We start from the raw sequence: 22384 nt of genomic DNA on the forward strand, positions 1-22384 counted from the left end.
CTACTATTCTCCCTGTATCTCAGCCTTACCTGTAACAACCATACCTAAGATTTCATGTCACTGTGGGAGAAAAGTACAGTCTGTCATACCTATGCAGAAAGACAGCCATAAGGAATCCAAGTCCAAGAGTCTTATTCCTCCTACACGATGTGGTACAAAGGAAAGCTTACTACTCTAGGAAAAAGGCTATCTGACTTATAGACTGTCTAAAGATTCTAACCTATTTTAAAAAGAAAAAAGATGGCATGTTTGAATATACTCTGGGACAAAGAAAGTCATCTGCAGCCTAGAATCTCAGAAGCTACCAAAAGGTATATCATGATAGGCTCAGTGACAAATGAAGTTCATCCACCATAAAATAATTAGGAAAAAAAAAAACAGGTTGGTTAACATATATTATATGTAAGAACAAAGATTTAAGAAGTTCACAAAGAAAGAACAGAAATCATTGCACTCTATCAACTGTTCTCAGAAAATAATTACTGCTGGGCACACTAGCGCACACCTATAATTGCAGCAACTAGGATAGGTGAGAGAGAAATGCAAGTTCAAAGCCAGCCTCACCAACTTAAGACTGTCACAAAGTAAAAAAGAAAGGACTAGGGATGGTTCAATAGTAAAGCACCCCTAGGTTCAGGTTCAGAAAGAGAGAGAAGAGGAGGGGATTACTTTCCAAAACATAAATGCTAAACTAAATTTTAATAGATTAAGAATAAAAAGAAAAATGAAATTCTACTGCCTAAAATTGTAGTGTCAGAAAATAAGTGAGAGATATGATTAACACCATTTTACAGAAAAAACAGTCTCAGAAGTTAAAAACTGATCCAAGGGTACATACCCAGCAGGTAACCAAGTCAAATTCAAACCTAAGTGTTCTGACTTTAAAGATAATAATTGAACAACTATGGGAAACCTGTCTCATAATCCAAATTAAGATGGAAAATAAATATATTTTTACTTGATCTTCATGATTACAAATGGGCAGCAAATTTAAGTAAAGGCATCTACCATTCTTCTCCTGGCTTTCATATATTCTAAAAGCCATGCAGGGGAGCAACAACCATTAGAATCCATTAAGTAAAAACAGCTGGATTTAGGCATCGCAGTAAGAAGAAGTCAGAGACTTCAGTACCCATTCCAGGCCTGGTACTTAACTGAGTTATCTTAAATGTATTTTACCTTCAAGTCTCTGGGAAGGAGTTTCTTGATAAGAAAACTTCTTCCACAAGTTGTTCTCTATTGGCTAAATGAGTCCATTCATTTATTTACTCAACAAATATTTATCAAATTTTGGAATGTAACTGGAAAAACAACAATTCATTCATCCCCTGGGTGTAGCACAGAGGTTGTCCCAGTTTAAAACACAAACAAACAAAAATGGTACGGTCAAATCTCCTCATAAAATACAAATGACAGAACCCTTTGACAGCAAACATGGCATTTAGTAGAATGAGTCCTCATATATGAGGCACTTACCTTTGGATAGGTTGTACCAAGGTTGTTCACAATCTATAGATCCAAGAAGTCCATTTCTAGTGAGCTTTGTGACGAAATATCCAAGTATATAAATAGCTCATCTGTTTAATTGATATGCCACACACATCATTTAGTCTTCTCTGTTTATCTGGGCCAAAGAAGTCCCAAATATGCAATGTATGATAACTGAGGTCCTAGACTTATTTCTGTTTCAACTACCCTTGGAATTGCTTTTATCCTTGAAATTAGTAAAGCCTGACATTGGATGTGGAAGGCAATTCCTAAAATGGCTCCCAACAATCTGCACCTCTTGGTATACACCTCTTTGTAGTCCCTCCACAAGGAGTAGGGCTGGCATGTATAAGCACTAGGATAATGCAGGAAAGATGAAGTGTGACTTCAAAGTTTAGGTAACAAACAACACTATTACTTCCATTTTCTCTCCTGTGCCCTCTCATCTGCTCTCTGATGAGGTTAGTTGTCTTGTGAGCCTCCATTCAAAGGGAGCCACATGAAAAGGAATTAGAAAGTACCTCTGACCAATAGTCAGGGAGGAAATGAATCTGCAAACCACCATGTGAGTGAGCTTGGAAATGAATCTATTCCAGCTGAGACTTCAAGTACCAATATGACACCTTGACAGCACCCTTTTGTTAGATTCAAAGCTGGAGGACCCAGCTGTGCCACACCTGGATTCCTGACCCACAGAAACTAAGAAAGGCTATTGTTGTAAGCCACTAAGCAAGATGATACTTTATAGCAGTGATGGGTAATTAATGTGTTTGGTAGAATCTGATTCATGAGCCTGATTTGTTATCTCAAGTGTCTAAAATTCATGCCCTTTTCTAAGCACTTAAGATACATCAATAAAAAGACAAACGTTCTTGCCTTTACAGAACTTACAATCTAGTAAGAGAAAGAAGAAAAATACCAAGCAAATACTCAATATAGAAGGTGATAAGTGTTGAGGAAAAAAGAAAACAAAAAGCAAGTTAAGGAAAAGTTGCTGGGGGGTGAGTTAGAAAAAGAATCATGTCAATAAGTCAGGAAAAAGCAGTCCAGCAGAAGAGCTAATATAAAGGCCTTCAGAGATGAGTATGCCTGGCATGTACAAGAAACAGCAAGACCAATATGAAATTTAAGAAACAGGGTAGAACAGCAAACAGGGTGAAGGATGAATGCATAGGCCCTGGAGGTTACTGTCTGTCACTCTGAGCTGGGAAGTCAGAGGTGTGACAAGATCTAGCTTATGTTTTAAAAGATCACTCTGCCTGCTGCATTTAGTAGACAGTAAGGGAACAAGGGCAGAGGGAAGTGCTAGGGGAATGACAAACTCTTAACAAGTATCAGCCCCTGTCTACCTCCATAGCTATACCAGCTATATTCCACCCCAACTCTTCACTGCTTCAAGACACAAAATACACGAGTTAATTTGCTTTATGGCAAAATTAAGGCTTTAAATTCTAGAAATCAATAAAGACAGAAGACCATGTCAGGGAGCATTAGCCTCCATTTGGAAAAAAAACAAACTAAACACAGAACCTTACAAATCTCAGCTAAGGAATGAGAGAATCTGGCTAACAAAAGCAGGTCCTGGCTTATATCTAAGAAATTCACAGTTAAGTTAATGCAATAGGAATGGTCTTTTCACTATTATTTCTATTTACAAACCAATTAAAAACTCCACAAAAATTTTTTTCTCATTGATTCCTTAAAGTAGTAGTACATTATACAAACCATGAATCCTTCTCAAGTCATTAAGAATTTTAACCAGTTTCTAGCTTGATTTTTATGAAATTGATACTACAGTCAGCAAGTGTACAATGCAAAGGTTTGGCCTCTGCTGTCCCCTAGTGGAATCACAGTCAGCTACCTAAATTATTCACAAAATCTCAGCCACAAAATGCAAACCAGTAAATAAGGTGAAAATGGAATATTGCTGAAATGATCTTATTTCCGAGTACACTGGAAAATAAAAGTTACATATAAACCCCTATCTTCTACCCACAGCTACCCTATTCTCCCCAAATAGAAGTATCTGATTTGTGTCTACCTTTCATTCCCAAATTTCTATTTTCACCTACACATTTTTATAAGAAACAAAAGAACTTAGTTTTTTTGAGTACCAAAAATTGATAGCCCTACAGAGAAATGCTTCTTAATGGCAGAATATACCACAGGATATAGCATTAAAAAAAATTTATATCTCTTGCTTCATTTGTCTCACAAGAAGATTGTTTTGTTAAAAGGGGCATGAATAGTTAAGAAAACAAGAAAATTTCTCAACTGCTTGCTGTAGGTCCAGTGAATTCTAGACAGGTAAATCAATTAATACAAAGCACCTCAAGATGTTAAGTATCTGAATCACCCTTTACTCTTATTTAGCTAAAACATAGAAAAAAATACAGATTCCCACGTACCTTAGCTACTTTGCTAATGAATTCAGTCTCCTATATTCATGTATTTTAGTTTAATTCCAAAAGCAAACACTATCTGACAACCCTATTTTAATTACAGCCTAACACAGGATTTTAATTAGTTTCAAATTTTCATTTAGCCTTTATTTAACTCAATTATTCAGCCTCATGGCCCACGAAACTTTCTAATTATTTCTAAGTCCATTAATGGCAACTTTTGAACTGCCAGGGAAAAGATAAGAATTATATACAATAACCTTTTCACTGATTATACATATAAAATAGTAAATTCAGAATATAGTTAGCTGTTATGAATAGTCAAACGGATTTCTACTTTTAAAATCAATGGCCGTATTAGAAACTACATTATACCATTTTTTTCATTAGCATTCTCTTCAAGCATAATCTTTATGTTGTTCTTTTTTCATCTCAGTCATTATTGCCCAATTTAATGCTCACCACAGCACATGTTCAACATTAGATTTTCAGCAACTTCATCAGAACCAAGAACCCAAAATATTTCCCCTTCTTGGACTTTTTCCTGATATAATGAAATGTTCAACAGTCTTCATCTAGGAAAAATACACAATACTGCTAAACATTCTATGAAAGAATTAGTCTGCCCTATCCACATACACATGATTGGCACATCTACAAGACCTGTAAGTAATCCCCTGGTAAGTTGTGAGACAACATATGCAACTTTAGCTATCCAAAGACTCAAAGGACCACAAAATACAGATGTGTGAGCGTACAAGTACAAAGGTATAATTATTAACACATTAACTGAGAAGAACTAAACAATGGAACAAGATATATCCCACCAACCACCACTAATAACTTCTCAGAACATCTCATTATGAACCATAATCCAAACATGCACCCAACAGATTGAAGACCTCTGTGACACTATGTACCTTCTTATAAAATGAAAAGTGGAACAAGCTACTGTTCTATCCATGTCCTATTTTTCTTAGATCTCAGAAAATCGAAAGTCTAGTTTGTTTGAATATACAATTACATCTTATATAGAGCACAGTCCTATCTATTGCTTGTTCAGATATTTTATCACTAATTATAATTAATTGTAATTGAAAGAATTACTTTTGAATATTCTAGTATAAAAATTCTATTTTAAAGTCTTTTACTACTAAACTGTTGTCTCCCTTCTTTCATGGAGTTAAAAGAAACACAAGTAAGAAAGTACATTTTGATTAGAGCCAATTTTGAAGGCAGCCTACAAGGTAACTTCGAATCTATCAAAAGACAGACACTTAGACATTCAACTTATTTTATGAAAATAATAAGAAAAGCTCTATTAGTTAAGCTATGAAAGAACTTGAAATGTTATGGATTAGATTATGTGCCCCTAAAAACTCATATATGAGAAAACTTAAGAAAGTTTAGAGGTAAAATGACTAGGTTAACCTAATCAATGCATTAACCCCCTGATAATTGGTTTGTAAGTAGAAATAATAGTGAAAAGACCATTTCCATTTGCATTAATTTAAGTTAAATGTGAATTTCTTAGATATAAGCTAGGACCTACTTTTGTTAGCCAGATAGAGATTAACTGGGTGGTAAGTGTAGGCAGGGAGGGTGTGGCCTACAGGAAGAGGGTCCCAGGGATTGTATCTTTAGGGTTTATATTTGTTCCTTCTTGAGTAAAGAGATCTTTCGCGCGCGCGCGCTCTCTCTCTCTCTCTCTCTCTCTCTCTCTCTCTCTCTCTCTCTCTCGGTAGCCATGTCCTAACCTGCTTTCTTCCACCACATCCTTCCACCATGATGTTCTGCCTCACCTAAGACCCTGAGGAATGGAGTCAGCCATCTATGGGCTGAGACTTCTGAAACTGTGAGCCTCAAACTTTTTCTCCTCTGATTATTCTTGTCAGGTCTTTTTGGTCACAGCGGTGAAAAAGCTGAGTAAAACAATGAACAACTTTCATTTCAACAGAAACAAGGGCCATCATGTTCCAAAATATTATTTTGTTATCTTTCAAGGATATCCAGGAAATATGATGTAAAAATAGAAGAATGCTAAATCCCAAAGGAAATTCCTAGATAATCCTTTAAACAAAGGATTATCTATAGAAGACAATTTATACCTGTTGTGGACACAGGGCTGGTGGGGGGAAAATATATATCAAGCCTGCCAGAGAAGTATATTCACAGTCTTTGCTCAGATGAAGATTTAAACCTTGAGTCTAAAGATCCTATCATCCCTTGAAATCAGAAGCAATTGCTAGTCCAGTTAGAACCATATCAAAATCCCTCTAAGTACCCAATCATTAAGTTTTGATGAAAAGGAAAATGGGAAGAAAATGTAAAACTGAAGAAATAGTCCATCTGTGACTAATCATAAGTTTAAAAAAAACTAAATATTAATCACAATGAGTGTTTTTCCAAGAAAAACATTATAAATATCAGTGAGAATATTTCTTACTGATTCACCCGTTTTCTTATGATCAATTTCTGGATGCAGAATTACAAAAAGAAGTACTGTAATGCTTTGGATAAGTCTTACCAAATGCTACCTAAAAAGTTGTTAGCCATTTACAATTCTACCACCAGCACACATCCTTTAGCTTCAATGCAACTCAATCACATCTTGTATGATCTTTTTCATTTATCCAGATACATTTTTATATTTCAGTCCCAAATCACTGTGACTTTTTTTTTAATATTTATTTTTTAGTTGTAGTTAGACACAATACCTTGATTTTATTTATTTATATGTGATGGTGAGGATCGAACCCAGGGCCTCACACTTTGATGTCTTCTTTTGTAGACAGTTTCTGCATAGATTTTGATCATATATAAGGGGTGTGGAGAAGGAAAATATAGAAAACTAAAAGTATTTACCAATACCTCCAATTCCCACTAGGAAGAAAGGAAAAAAAAGGAAATCAAGACTCCAAAATACCTTCCCTTTAATAAAGACTATAACACAGAAGTAAGAATACAAGATGGGACTAGAGGAGTCTGACTGCCCAGGTTCAAATCCTGGCCCTGTGTATCTTTGAACACATTGTTTACCTGCTTAAAGACTCAGTTTTCTCATCTGAAATTGGAAAGGTCATTAGGATTCAATGAATGATGTTCAGTGAGCAGTTTGGGTGAAAAGTTTAGAATAAGTAAAGTCAAACAAGAAACTAAAATAAGATTAATGGATTTTTCTTAACATTAATCAAGTCTCAGCCATAATGATTCACAACAGCTGTCAGGATGCTATCAAACCACACCCCAAATGCCAAACCAATACTCACCTAAGGTCTCCATTCTTTGAAGATGGGGAAGCATGCTTTGTTACTTAAATTGTACCAAAAGCAAAGAAATGGGCTAGGACACCTACCTGGCAGTTCTACCTGCTCTGTGAATATATGTGTTGGCATCCTCTGGACAATCAAACTGAAGAACCCAATTTACAGCTGGAAAATCTACACAGAAGAAATATCAGGTTAAAAATTTTAAAAAATCACTTTCAAGATCTGCCCACTGTACTATTTTTATTTTACAATATTGCTTGCCAACACAAACTAATATCAACTGTGAACTCTACTAAAAATAAAATTAATTGCAAGAACCAAGAGATAAAACTAAACTAATTACAGTATTTGAATGTAAAGATTATTTCACAACTGACACAGGACAAATTGCTTTGTATCAAGCAAATAATGAAATACCCTGATGTTTAATAATCTTAAAAAGAAACACTCTTCTTGGGGTGAACTATATAACTGGATTCTAAATTTAAAGGGAGGTTTACTTTACCTGCTAGTCCCATCTCTGGATTGAATTGTTCTCTTTTGAGATCCTTGTCCCTGATTCCTAGCAATTATTACTCCCTACATACTTATGGCTACAGCAATTTTCATTCATTCTCAGAATCCTCTCAACAGAACTACCTCTGATCACTTATGAATTTTGCTATGAGGATTTCAGATAACTTTCATCAGAGAAAAGGGCTGAACACCAAAAAAAAAAAAAAAAAAAAAAAAAAAAATGGGCATCATGGCACACATACACCTGTAATCCCAGTAGCTGGGGAGGCTGAGGCAGAAGAATCGAAAATTCAAAGCCAGCCTCAGCAACTTAGCAACTTAACAAGGCCATAAGCAACTTAGCAAGACCTTGTCTTAAAAGAAAAAAGTAAAAAGGGCTAGGATGTGGCTCAGTGGTTAAGTGGCCCTGGGTTCAATGACTGGTACAAAAAAAAAAAAAAAAATGTTGAAAGATAATGAGTTTGATACCTATAAGTATTAAGTGATACAGCCTACCCAAAAAGGTTAAAATTTAGTACAGGGACAAAGTCAAGAAAAACATTTAAAGCAATTCTCTCAGAACTTGAAGTAAAAGGTACTTCAGAAGGAAGTCAGAAGGAAAGGCATATTGCAGGGCTATCAACAGATTGAAAGCAGCACTTGAAACTCAGGCCTACTACCTCACCCAATATAACTGGGTCTCTTGGAGAAAAGTTTTTTGCCAGAGAAAGGCTCCAAACCCCAGGGTACCAGATAGAGCAGAAAGGAGGGCAACAGAGCCAGAGTGAAAAAAGGGATCCTGGGCAAAGTCTTCATGCTTCCTGAAAGGCCTTGGTGCCAACTTCCTTAATAGTCTTCCCCAGAGACAGCAGCAAGATTAATTTATATGAGATTGAGGTTCCCTTATCTAGAGGAATTAAATATTTGAAAACAAATAGAACTCAACATTTTAAATCCTCCACAAAAATAATAGACTTTGTCCAAATTCCCTCGCAATGACAGCCATTAGTCAACAAGTCTAGATAATAAAGAGAAAATTAGAACGGTGTTTCCACTCTTAGAAAACTAGGCATGTAACTGCTAGAACATTTGAGAACTCAGAATTGGAAACACATAAAACTAAACAAATTTTGTAACAACAGTATGAGACAGGAAACAGTACTACTTCCCTCAGCAGGAACTATAGTCAAAACAATGTAAACACAAAGTGTTTATCTAGCCGAAACTCATGATATAACAATATAAAAAAGATGGGGATTAGCAGAAGACAGATAACTGTGAGAGTTAATAAAAGGAAGTCTTTGAGTAATTTCTAAACATGCTGTAATTAAGTGGTAGTATAAGATTACTTAGTTAAATAGAGCTAGACACCAAGTAAGATTTTTAAATAGTTGCCTCTAGGGAAAAAAGACGGCTAGAGCAGGGTCTGTTCATTTGAACTCATTACCCCACATAATTTTATTAAAAAATAAAATTAAAACTAAAATAAAGTTAGAAGATACAAATGTATTCTGAAATTGTTCTTGGATGGGGACAAGGAAAGCTCAGAATATAAACTGCACATTTTTATGTACAAAAACTGAAAACCTAAGTGTCCATTGTTATAGGAAGAGTCATGTAACTGAATAAATTCTTTCTATGTGACACTATATAAACACATTAAATCTTTATATATCACCACGGAAAGACCTCAAGAGCAAGTTAAAGACTAGCCCTTATGTTACTGTTTATAATAAAAGAGTTTTTCTATCACCTAAGATAATATATTCACAAAGTACTTTCTTTTAAATATTTTTTTACTTGTTGTTTTATTTATTTATATGCAGTGCTGAGACTCAAACCCAGTGCTTCACACATGCTAGGCAAGCATGCTACCACTGAGCAACACCCCAGTCCCACAAAGTACTTTTAATAAATCAGAATTGAGGCTTTTGATCCTTTTTGTGCTATAATTAAAGATTCTAACCCCCATCTCAGAATGATTTCAACAAAACCAAACACAGGTTATAAGAGAAAATATTTATAGTATTTATAATAAAACATTTTTATTATTTTTTTATATACTAATGTATAGACTTAATAAAACATTAACACAACCTCATTGTGGGTCTAATAAGCACTATAATGTAATTAATAATGTAAGTATAAATAATTTTCCAAGATACCCATAACAATATATAATGAAAATATGATTTTAACTGGTGACAAAGTCACAGGAACTATTAAAACTATGATAGTTTGTTGCTTACATTCATAGATCTAATTCAATCAAAGATTAGTAAAAACCATATTTTCCCCAACTCTATTTACAGTTCACAGACCTGCTAATTAATTTCTACCTTACAATTCACTGAACCACAGATGTAGAAAACTTAAAGGCTCTATTCCACATATATGATAGTAACTGTTTGGTAGGAGATATAGGAGTAAAATGAGAAAGAGAGAGAAGGTACAAAAAGGACTACATCAATTAATATTTAACAGAATCCAAGGAAAATGTGACAAAATATTACTATCTGTTGTGGCTACTGTGTTTATGTGTGAATTTTCTGAATTATTATTTTGCAAAATGAGATCATAAAAGGAATAAACTTCAGTTTAAAACATGCTTTTGTTAACCTGGAACTACTTTAAGTTCAAAAGTCAGATATAATTTGGGGGAGAAAAATCACAAAATGTTTCAAAACTACATAGTCAAAGAACAATGCAGGGTGTAGGGGAATTGTCATTGGGCTGAGTAAAAACTAGTTTTTAAAATATGCATACTTGGCTACTGTCTCTAGTCACACATGAACAAACTGGTGCTTTAGAACAGAGGCAGGAGGATGATCATGATAAAAATAATTGTTAAAGTGGAGTAATGTGTGTATCAGAGTACATAGGACCTATTCTTTGTGCAGGTATAAAATTTGCCACAGTTAATAAATACAATAAAACAAAGCTTCCACCTATTTATTTTCACCTCTTATTCCTATCTCTAGACTATTTCTACTTCTATTCCCATCTTACTCCTCCAAAGCCATAAGTTAAACATGAGTATCATAGAATTTTTAAAATAAATTTTAAGTACATTAAACAGCAATTTTCCCCCCATACTAGGGACTGAACCCAGGGGCGCTTAACCACTGAGCCACATTCCCAGGCCTTTTTATTTTTTCTTTTGAGACAGAGTCTCACTAAATTACTAAGGCTGGCTTAGAACCTATGATCCTCCTGTCACAGTCTTCTAAGTCATTGGGATTATATGCGTACACCACTGTACCTGGCTTAAAACAGCAATTTTTAAATAAAAATTAGAAGGGTAAAAGGATGGACTTCACAGATTTTCATTAAATGAATTATAATATCAACACATTTCCAATTTTAAAAAAAAGGAATTTTTTTCACATCTTTAAGCCCTCCTTTGGCTTTACAGACTCTTCAGGTACTATGATGTAATTATATCATGAAACAATAGTAAAAGTACAAAAGATACATATATTACAGAATGTTTCACTGACACATCCTTAATGTTAATTAACTTATTTACTTATTTCTCCCACAAGAAAAGTCCAATTATTTAAATCCATTAGATTTCCAAAAATACACCTTAAAATTAAACTATGGTTCCCATGATCACAGACATTTCATTGTAGTAAGTTTTCTTACCCAGCCCCCTGGCTGCAATATCCGTAGCAAAGAGTACTGCAGCTCTCTTGCGGACAAATTCATTATAGACTTCCATTCTTCTCATCTGTTGTTGTCGACCATGGAGAGCAAGGATAGAAATACCAGGGCGAAGCCGGCAGAAAACTCGGTACAGGTACTGAACCTAGGCATTAACAAAAGAATGAGTTTGGTACTTCTGGATGGCAGCAGTAAGGCTTACAAGATAAACAGCAAAAATGCACTGAAAATGCATCCATAGACAAATTTTGCCAGTTTGAAATTTTAAAAAAAAATTAAATATGGAGCACAGAAAAGGCAAATGGAATTTAGGGTCTTCAAACAATTTTGCTCTCATATTTCCTAAAAGAACTGTGAAAGGAAAAATATATTTCAGTTGACATCTAAAATCTTTCCAAATTTAAATAATTATAAAAAGGCAATTTCTATTTAAATGGATGTTTTAAAACTTTTTTTTCTTCTACAAATGTCCAATGCATTCTAAATAGAACTATAGCCAACAACCAAAGTAACCAATATGTAAAGACACTTCTTTACAGAAATTTTATTCCCTTTCCTCCTTTAACTCATTTCTAGTTCCTGACCTCATAGAACTGCATATTAGGTTTTAAGCTGAAAGCTCCTTACTGATCACATTCTATTTCATAAATTTCAGTGTTACATTTAATTTCCTATGTTAATAAGTCCGTATTAATTTTCTTGTCAGACTAAGCAATTATTACAATATGAACACAGAAATGACCAAAATAAGAGATGTTGAGTTTAATAGACATTAGACATAAATAAACTTGTATTTTAGCCAGGCAGGGTGACACACACCTGTTATCTCAGCAACTCTAGAGGCGAAGGCAGTAGGATCAAAAGTTCAAAGCCAGCCTCAGCAACTTTCGAGGTCCTAAGCAACTCAGAGAGACCCTGTATCTAATAAAATATAAAAAAGGGCTGGGGATGTGGCTCAGTGGTTAAACACCCCTGGAATTCAATCCCCGGTACAAAAAGAAAAAGGCTAGGTTTAATCCCAGTATCAAAAAAAAAAATTTGTACTGTAAATACATCTCAATGTATAGACCAAGATTTTTTGGTTTTAATTCACTTGTATTTATATTTCTTAAATGTATTGTATGGACTGCTAGACAAGAGAGTTTAGCATTTTATTCCCAATTTCTCTTTCTAACCTAAATTAATAAAATCTATCTACATAAATACAGAAGATGGACTCAAAGAAAGGCTTATCCCTTTCAACTCCTATAAAATCTGCCAAAAATCACAATGACAGATGACCAAAGATTACTTATAATATCTCAACAGCTAGAACTCCATTTAAGTCTCTCTTCAATTCTATTCAAAATAAAGAACGGGAAACCACAGTGACTTATTACCCAATCATTAGTGTCATTCACTTTCTCAACAGTAATTCTCTAATGCCAGGGAGGTTCTGATTCTGAAATAAGATACCGGCAAGATTAAGGATAAATGGACTTATTCCTTTTTCTTGTAAAGATATAAAAAGGGCCACCATAGAAGGGGAAATAGTTAAGGAGACTTGTGGACTACAGATGCACTCTCAGGCAAATCAATCTTAGAAAAAGTATATGTGGAAAATTAGAAAGTATAAATTAAGTTTATGAAAACTTTGTAAATCTGAATCTTGAACCAAGATTGACCTTGAATTCCTGCTCTTTTTAACAAATCTGCTAGAGTGAAAGACATCTGTTGAATAAAGTCATTGAGGTTTTAAGCATGGAGTTTGATTCTAATTGACAGAAAAAGTAACTGAAGGATTTTAAGCAAAGCAATGATTATTCTCGTGTTGACTTTCCAAAGGTCACTCTGGCTATAAAGTGGAAAAACTAAAGGAAACAAAGTGAGGGAATGAGGGAAGAAATAGGAGGCTAAGAGAAGGTTAAGCGCGGTCCATACTGCACTGGAACAGAGGAGATGGAGGTGGATGAGAAATGGTAGATCTGATGAGTAATCAACAGCTTGAGTATGGGATTAAAACAGAGAGGAATTAAGAATTCTGTAACTTAATGAGATAGAAAAGAGTTGGGGAAAACAGATCCAAGAACAGGAACTCTTAAATTGTTTTTATTATATTCTATTTGCAACACCTTCTAGTAATCACTGGAAGTATCCAAGGGAATACAAAACTTGGAGATCAGAGAAGAAGTGAGAGCTTGATACATGGATTTTCCAGTTAGCATACAGGTGGAATTTATAACCATAAAACTAATAAATTTACCCACGAAGAAGGCAGAAATGGAAAAAGGGCAGAGTAGACAGGTCGGAGACACTCCAATTGCAATGGTCAAACAAAGGCAAACTCAGCAAAGGAGTTCAAAATAGAGCAGTCAGAAAGCAGAATGGGATGACAAGCTAATGAGTGTAGAGTCACAAAAGCCTAAAGTGTTTCAATAGGGAATGATCAGCTGTAGCTAATGCTTCTGAGAGGACAAATAAAATAAAGACTGATAACTTAGCACTGACTCTGGAAAGCTTTCTCTCTGACGGGCTGATTCAGTGGAGGGCTTAGCAAAGAACAGGAGGTAAAAAAGTGGTTCAGCCAGGAAAGTAAGTTTTTAGAAGAGACTGCTGTGAAGAGCAGAGAAAAAGGCAGTGACTGGAAAGGGACACAGTATATGTTTTGTTTGGTTTTCCCCCTTAATACCGGCATTGCTGAAGAGTAAGGAGAAAAGAAAATGTGGAACAAAGGAGACATTTGCAGTGGCAAAGGCCTTGCAAAAGGGAATGGAGCACACAAGAAGGGTGGGTCATAGACACAAGGAGAGACAACTGTCCACTGTGGCAAAGAAAAAAGCAAACATTACAGAGTAGAAACTTTAAAGGATTCTGAAAATAGTTTTCCAGTATCTAGGAGACAAAGTTTTGAAAATCTAAAATAGATACTAAGAAGATCTGAAGTCATTCATTACATGGTAAAAGGATAGGGTTCAGTGGACAACAGAACAGACCACTACTTGCCTTTCAAGAAGCTGGAGGGAAACTCACCTGTATACTTATGGTAAACTATTATTAGGGAATAGATCTAGAATTGATCTATTATATGCTCATGTGTTATCAAAAATCTGAAATACAAATGAAAAGTGGTATACAAAAATCAACCATAATCACTTATCCTTAAAGAAGGAGATGAGGGGCTGGGATTGTGGCTCAGCGGTAGAGCGCTTGCCTAGCACAGGTGGGACCCGGGTTCAATCCTCAGCACCATATAAAAATAAAGGCATTGTGTTGTGTCCATCTACACGTAAAAAATAAATATTAAAAAAAAGAAGGAGATGAAATGTTCTCACGTATCTCTGAATCCCCTATTCCTAACATAGGGCAAGAGTTCATGAAGTGTTTATTAACCAAATAAGGATATAAACAAAACATTGCAAAAAGATAGGAAAGGGAATAACTGATTCTAAAAGAGTGTCAGAGAGAGTCAGAGAGAGACTTTCAGGTATAATATTTGAGCTCAGCTTTAAAGAGCACCAAATATTTATCCTGTATGTGGGTGAAAGGATGCAAGAAGGGCAGCCCAAACAGATCAGTATAAACAAAGGTAAGAGACATGGGGGAAAAAAGAGAGAGCGAGCATATTCAGTTCCATATTCATGGAGAGTAGGAAAGGTGTCAGATTATGAAAGCCTCTGCTCAGCCAAGCTAAGGATTGTTTATTCTACCAATATTTACTGGAGACTACTATGTTTCCAGGATTATTAGCACCTAGCACAATATTGAAGAAGACTGATAGTTTCTGCCCTCATGGAGATAAAAGTCTCACCCATGGATTTATTTACAACACAGGATTCTCATTATCTATGGATCCCTCACCTCACCTAGCACTGTGTGTCTCATACAATATAATATTTGCCTAACTGAAATTTGATATCTCAAAGGAAATGATTCAACATGAGTAAGTTCAGAAAGAAAAATAAACAGTTGGTACCTCTTTGCAACTAGAGAAAAACACAATACTCTTCTTCTTCAGATGACTTCTCAAAAAGGAATACAGCACACTTATTTTTTGCTGCAGCTCACAAACTATGTAGTTCTGTTCCAAAGTAGCAGGGGTGCTTGAAAAATTAGGAAAAAATATATTAAAAATAAATTGTGGAGTGATATTGGCAAAACTATGTTTTTTTCATGTATGAACATGTAACCACAACTCCCACCATTATGTAGAACTGTAATGCATCAAATTTAAAATGTGGGGGAAAAAAATGAAAATACACACTAAAAAAAAGGAAAATTTTAACAATAGCTCACCCCTCAAATTATTCTCCCTCTCTCTCACCCAACTCCACACACACCTTTTCTCTACTGTCCCTTAGGAAACTAATTCAACATGTGATTAAAATACATTCAAAATCCTTTATAGAATACATGTCAAAAGACACTCAAAATGGTTACTTCTGACAGTGCAGAGTCAAGGATTAACTATTAAAAGGGGAAAGGACCCACAATCTATGAAAAGCAGCATAAAAGACTTGTTGGGTTGATGGTAATGTTCTACATTTTACTGGGGGTTTGGGTGACACAGATATACACATTCATCAAAATCAGCAAATGTACACTTAGAAATTGCAGATTTCATGATATTAAGTTTTACATTAAAGAAAGAAAATATATAAATAATAATGATGGTATATGTGCTGAAATATTTAGGGGGACATACCTGCAATTTATTTTGAAAAATACATTAAGATAGTTAATATACAGTCAGCGAGATGAACAAACAACTAGTAAATCGATACTGCCATTAGGTAACATCTACTTTACAGGTATGAAGTATTCACCATAGCACTCTTTCAATTTACTGAATGATTGAAATTTTGTAATAAATATTACAGAAATACATGTATTTACTCTTTGAATAAATCCACTTTTATGTTTCTATTCCTAACATACACACACAAAAGACACATGACATTATTTTAAAAACAGAAGATAAACAACCCAATTGTCTATCACTAGAGAACACACTGAATATCCACACAATTAAGTATTATATGCAACTGCAAATAGGAATGAGCAATCTATCCATATATCACTATGGAGTTGTCTCTGGAACTTAGTGTTATGGAAAGAAATAGCAGAGTAGTAAATAATTGGTAGAATGTATCAGTGTGGAGGTATACACATACACATATATATATATATATGCACATCTGTGTGTATCTATTTGTATTGAGAGGAAAACAAAAGCAGACACCAAAAACTATACATCAATTTACCTGACACCAAAATCATGATCCATAAAAGAACTGATAACCTGGATTTCATTTTCATTAAAATTAAAAATAACTGATCCATGACAGACACTGCCCAGAGAATGAAAAACAAGTCACAGAACTTAATATTTGCAAACAAACAATAAAGGACTATTCTCCAAAATATAAAAAGAAGCATTAAAACTCAACAAGAAGAACATAGTTATTTTGTTTGTTTGTTTGTTTTTGGTATCAGGAATAGAACTCAGGGATGCTTTACACTGAGCTACATTCCCAATCCTTTTTTTATAAATTGTGAAACAGGGTCTTGCTAAATTGCTTAAGGAATTCCTGAATTGTGGAGGCTGGCCTCTGACTTGCAATCCTCCTGCCTCAGGCTGCCAAGCCATGGAATTATAGGGGTATACCATAGTACCTGGCAAGAGCAAAATGTTTTAATTAAAATAAAGGGGAGAGGCAAAAAACTTTAACAGCTCCCCAAAGGGGATATACAAAAAGCAAATAAGCATATAAAAAGATGTTCCACATCATGTCATCAGGGAAATGCAAGTCAGAACAATGAGATACTAGTATACAGATACTAGAATATACTTATTAGAGTGACCAAAATCCAGAAGAGTGATAACAAAAGATATTAAGAACATTCAACCACAGACTCATTCATTACTGGAAGAAATGCAAAATGGGATAGCCACTTCTCAGACAGTTTGACATTTCTTACAACAACAAACCTTACCATCTGGTCTAGCAATGTGCTCCTTGGATTGACCAAAAGGAGTTAAAAACATGTCCACACAGAAAAAATTCTGCACAGATGTTTATAGCAGCTTTCTTCATAATTGCTACAACCTGGAAGAAATCAAGATGCCCCACAGTAGGTACAAGGATAAAATGTGTTATATCCAGACAATAGGTTATTATTCAGCACTAAAAATAAATGAGTTCTCAGAGCTGAGGGTATAGCTCAGTGGTAGAGCACTTGCCTAGCATATGCAAAGCCCTGGGACAATGGGGGGAAGAAGCAGGGGAGGGTGAGCAGCTCTCAAATCACGTGTAGACATGGAAGACACTTAAATGCATCTTAAATCAAAGAAACCAACCTGAAAAGGCAGTATGTTATGATTCCAACTACATGACATTCTTAAAAAAAAAAAAAAAATGGGTATAATAAATGGTCGCCAAAAACTAAGGGAGAAGAAGGGATGAATAGGCAGAGCATAGACAATATTTAAGGCACTGAATGAAAATACTGTACAATAACTATCACATTAGATATGTGCAATCAATCATAAATTTGTCTAAAACCATAGTATATGCAACACCAAAAGTAAACCCTCATGGTAACCATGGGCTTCAGGTAATAATAATGAATCAGTAGGTTCATCAATTGTAACTGTGCCACTCTAGTAGAGCCATTGATAAAGGAGGAAGGCATCTTCCTCTCAATTTTGCTGTGCATCTACGCATGCTCTAAAATAGTTTTTAAAAATAAATAGGTCATATCCATAGGAAAATATGATAACACAGTGAACTGAAGTTTTATTAAAAAGCTCCAAAGAGCCAGTCACAGTGGTGCATGCCTGTAATCCCAGTGACTCAAGAGGCTGAGTCAGGAGGAACACCAAATTCAAGGCAAGCCTGGGCCACTTTGTGAAACCCTGTGTCAAAATTAAAAGGGCTAAGTATGTAGTGGTAGAATGCCCTGGGTCCATCCCCAGTAAAAACACACACACAAAAGGTCCACATATATATGAAATTTACAGCTTAATACCATAGGAATTATCTCCAAGGATTTTGATTGTTTCCATTTTACTAGAATATGTAAGGAAAAATAAATGCAAAGGAATCTCAAACTTTTGCAAGTAATCATAGTAATATTGGTATAATCCTGAAATACTGATTGACAGGAGATTCAAGATGGTGGAACAGAGGAGGTCTTGTTCCTAGCAGCTCCGTGGTGTGAAACCAAGAAAGCAGACAGGGCAGCTTCTCCACAAGGTAGGTGACCAAAAAAAAAAAAAGGCAGGGGAGCTTTACTGGAACCTAAAACTGCACATTCAAAGCAGAGTGTGGACACAAAAGATTGGATATAATAAGGAAAAAAAAAACCCAGCCTCATAGCTGCTGTCACAGCCTGGACGGAAGCTCCTACCATGAACAGTAGAGGGATAAGGGAATTAAAGGAACCTGCATTTTTCAGAGGCAGTGCAGAGCATGTGGGTTTGGAGCATTTAGAGACCAAAGACATTTCCCAACAAACGTGAAGAACATGATGCATCATACCTGTGTGTTGGGAAAGAAGTCGCCATCTCTCTAGGTGGCACATGGAGGACAAAGGAAGGAACCATTTTGCAGCTGCAGCACAGGGGCTGGCACCTTAGGGGGCAGATTCCTGGCAAACCAAGTTTGGCCTGAAATACATGCCCAGTAAACACATGCTGCACGACATGGAGTGTGCTTAAGTAACCAGAAGAAAATCAAATGGGGAGACAGGTTTACTCAGGGGACAACTGGTCGAGGAAACCCACCAGGCTCTACCCTTCCCCCTCCAATGTGACTGTTTACAGGAGCAGCTTGGAGAGATGCATCTGGCCAAAAACTCAGAAGGGCAGGGACTGGAGAGATTGTTTGGAAACTGAACCTGAGACCAAGAAACGTGTGGTTGTAGTGGCACCCCCTTCTCCACAGAAAATCTTAACTAAGCTTCTCCAGAAATCTTCACCATAATTGATTTTAGGTCTATCAGCGAAAGAGTCTCTACAAAAAGAGTTCAATGTAGGCAAACTTCCTATTTTCCTATTGCTCTATTGTAGTTGGCCAGTGGCCTGGAAGAAATCAGCACTCTAGGTGCTCAATGCCCCTTTACTAGTTTTTCATAAACATTTATCCAGTATAGTAGTCTGTAAAAGTGTGTTTGCAAATGTAAAATGTGATAATAAAAAGACAAATCCTTTGACAAGGCCTCTGGCCTTGAGCTGGAGCTTCACAGAGATGTCTACATTTCTAAGATAAGAGAAGTTATCAATTGGGCTCCATGGTAAAAGTTGGCTACGGGAGGAAAAAAAAAGGAGAGAAGAAGCTCTCCCCTTCTCAGATGTTGTCCTTGAAAGGTTAACTTGCCCAGAACAGTGAAAGAAAAAACTGCTTCTATGTGAACTTCTTCTACAGACTGTGAACTTCTGAGACCCTCCCCTTACATGCTGGGTATAAAGTTCTGAAACTACCTGAACCCAAGGTTCAGAGGATTAATTGATTACAGCGAAAGCTATGCCCTCTGAACCTGGCTGCAGCCAAATAAAACTGTTTCCTGCTATCTGGTCTGTCTCCTACAACAGGGTATACAGGTGATGTAGGGGGACTAAGAATTGGCTCCTCCACCACATGAGTTGAACCCAGGTAAGATCCATGAAGTAAAGTCTTTCAGAGTGGACCAGCAAGTACTGGGTGCTGGAGGTGCCGTTCAAGACCAATCAGCATCCAGCAAAGAGCCTAAAGCCTCCCTTAACCTAAACCCTGCCACCAGGAACTCCACCTACACTTCAGAATATTCTCAACAAAATATTCCACAAAGATAAAATGAAAAAAAAAAAAAGAAAGAAAGAAAAGTGAAAAGCAGCAAAGAGAGAAACTACAGTAAAGGAATAGTCAATCAAAGAAGAAACTAATTCAAATTAAAAACTAGAAATAAACAAAACTGACCAGGAACACATATCATATCTCCATAATAACCTTGAACATTAATAGCCTAAACTCATTAATCAAAAGACACAGACTGGTAGATTGGATGAAAAAACAAGACCCAAAACTATACCATCTCTAAGAGACTCACCTCATAGGCAAAGACAGCCACAGACTGAAGATGAAAGGATGGGAAAAAACATCATTCACATGGATCACATAAACAAGCCTCGTATCAGATAAAGTGGACTTCAAGCCAGTTAATCAGAAGGGACAAAGAAAGACATTTCATACTACTTAAGGGAATTATACATCAAGAAAACATAACAATCATAAATATTTATGCTTCAAACAATGGAGCATCTATGTACATCAAACAAGCCTTTCTCAAATTCAAGAGTCAAATAGACCACAACACAATAATTCCAGGTGACTTTAACATACCTCTCTCACTCCTGGGTAGATCTTCCAAACAAAAACTAAACAAAGAAACTATACAACTCAATAATACAATCAATAATTTAGACTTGACAGACATATATAGAATATTTCATCTATCAATGAGTGAACACACTGTCTTAGCAGCACATGGATCCATCTCTAAAACAGACCATACCTTATGCCATTAAGCAACTCTTGGGAAAAAAAACAGAGATAATACCCTGCATCTTATCAGATCATAATGGAATGAAAGTAGAGATCAATTATAAAATAAAAAACAGAAGAAACTCTAACACGGGGAGGCTAAATAATACACTATTCAATGACTAACAGATAACAAAAGAAATCAGGCATGAAATAAAAAAAACCTAGAGGTAAATGAGAATAGTGATAAGACAAAATCTCTATGACACCACAATGGCAATGCTAGGAGGAAAGTTCATTACACTGAGAAAATTCATTAAAAGAATAAAAAGTCAACAAATAAAAGACCTAACATTATATCTCAAAGCCCTAGGAAAAAAAGAACAAATCAACATCTAAAGCAGGAAAAAACACATCAACATCTACAGGGAACAAATCAACATCTAAAGCAGGAGAAAACAGGAAATAATTAAAATCAGAGCTGAAATCAATAAAATTGAAACAAAAGAATTCAAAAACTGACAAAACAAAAAGTTGGTTCTTTGAAAAAAATAAATGATAAAACATTAACCATGCTAACAAAGAGAAAGAGAAAAATTACTAAAATTCATGATGAAAAGGAAATATTACAATGGACACTACTAAAATACAGAAGATAATCAGAAACTATTTAGAAAATTTATACTACAATAAAATAGAAAATCTCAACAACATGCACAAATTTCTAAAGACATATGACCTACCCAAACTGAACCAGGAGGATATACACAATTTGAACAGTTCAATCTCAATCAATGAAATAGAAGATGCCATCAAAAGCCTACCAACCAAGAAAAGCCCAAGACAAAACAGATTCTCAGCCAAGTTCTACAAGACCTTCAAAGAAGAATTAACACCAACACTTCTCAAACTATACCATGAAATAGAAAAGGAGCAAACCCTTCCAAACTCATTCTATGAAGCTAAACCAAACAAAGACACATCAAGGAAATAAAACTTCAAAACAATATCCCTGATGAACATAAATGCAAAAATTCTCAATAAAATTCTGGAAAATTGCATACAAAAACTATTAAAAAGATTGTGCACCACAATCAAGTGTAGTACATCCTAGGGATGAAAGCTTGGTTCAAAATACAGAAATCAATAAATGTAATTCATCACATCAGTAGACTTAAAGACAAGAATATGATCATCCCAATAGACATAAAGAAAGCATCTGACAAAATACAGCACCCCTTCAAGTTCGAAACACTAGAAAAACTAGGGTTAGTAGAAACGTACCTCAACATTGTAAAATCAATCTATGCTAAACCCAAGTCCAGCATCATTCTAAATGGAGAAAAATTGAAAGCATTCTCTTTAAGAACTGGAACAATACAAGGTGCCATCTTTCACCACTTTCATTCAACATCATCCTTGAAACTCTAGCCACAGCAATTAAACAGAAGGAAGAAATTAAAAGGATACAAAAAGGAAAAGAAGAACTCAAATTATCACTATTTGCTGATGATATGATTCTATATTTATAAGATCCAAAAAATTCCACCAGAAATGTTCTAGA

At 35.4% G+C, this 22384-nt stretch overlaps 1 protein-coding gene across 1 annotated transcript in view; it reads right to left on the reverse strand.

Annotated features, from left to right (window-relative positions):
* Positions 1 to 22384, reverse strand: part of Ddx10 (DEAD-box helicase 10) — a 271314-nt gene that overhangs the window by 225710 nt on the left and 23220 nt on the right. The window contains exons 7-9 of the mRNA XM_076843793.2: positions 15273 to 15399; positions 11303 to 11465; positions 7246 to 7330 (exon numbers count right to left, since the gene is read on the reverse strand). Coding sequence (XP_076699908.2) covers positions 7246 to 7330; positions 11303 to 11465; positions 15273 to 15399 — 375 coding nt within the window. The remainder of the gene's footprint in view (positions 1 to 7245; positions 7331 to 11302; positions 11466 to 15272; positions 15400 to 22384) is intronic.

The sequence above is a fragment of the Callospermophilus lateralis genome, chromosome 2 (assembly GCF_048772815.1).
Source record: "Callospermophilus lateralis isolate mCalLat2 chromosome 2, mCalLat2.hap1, whole genome shotgun sequence".
NCBI lineage: Eukaryota > Metazoa > Chordata > Mammalia > Rodentia > Sciuridae > Callospermophilus > Callospermophilus lateralis.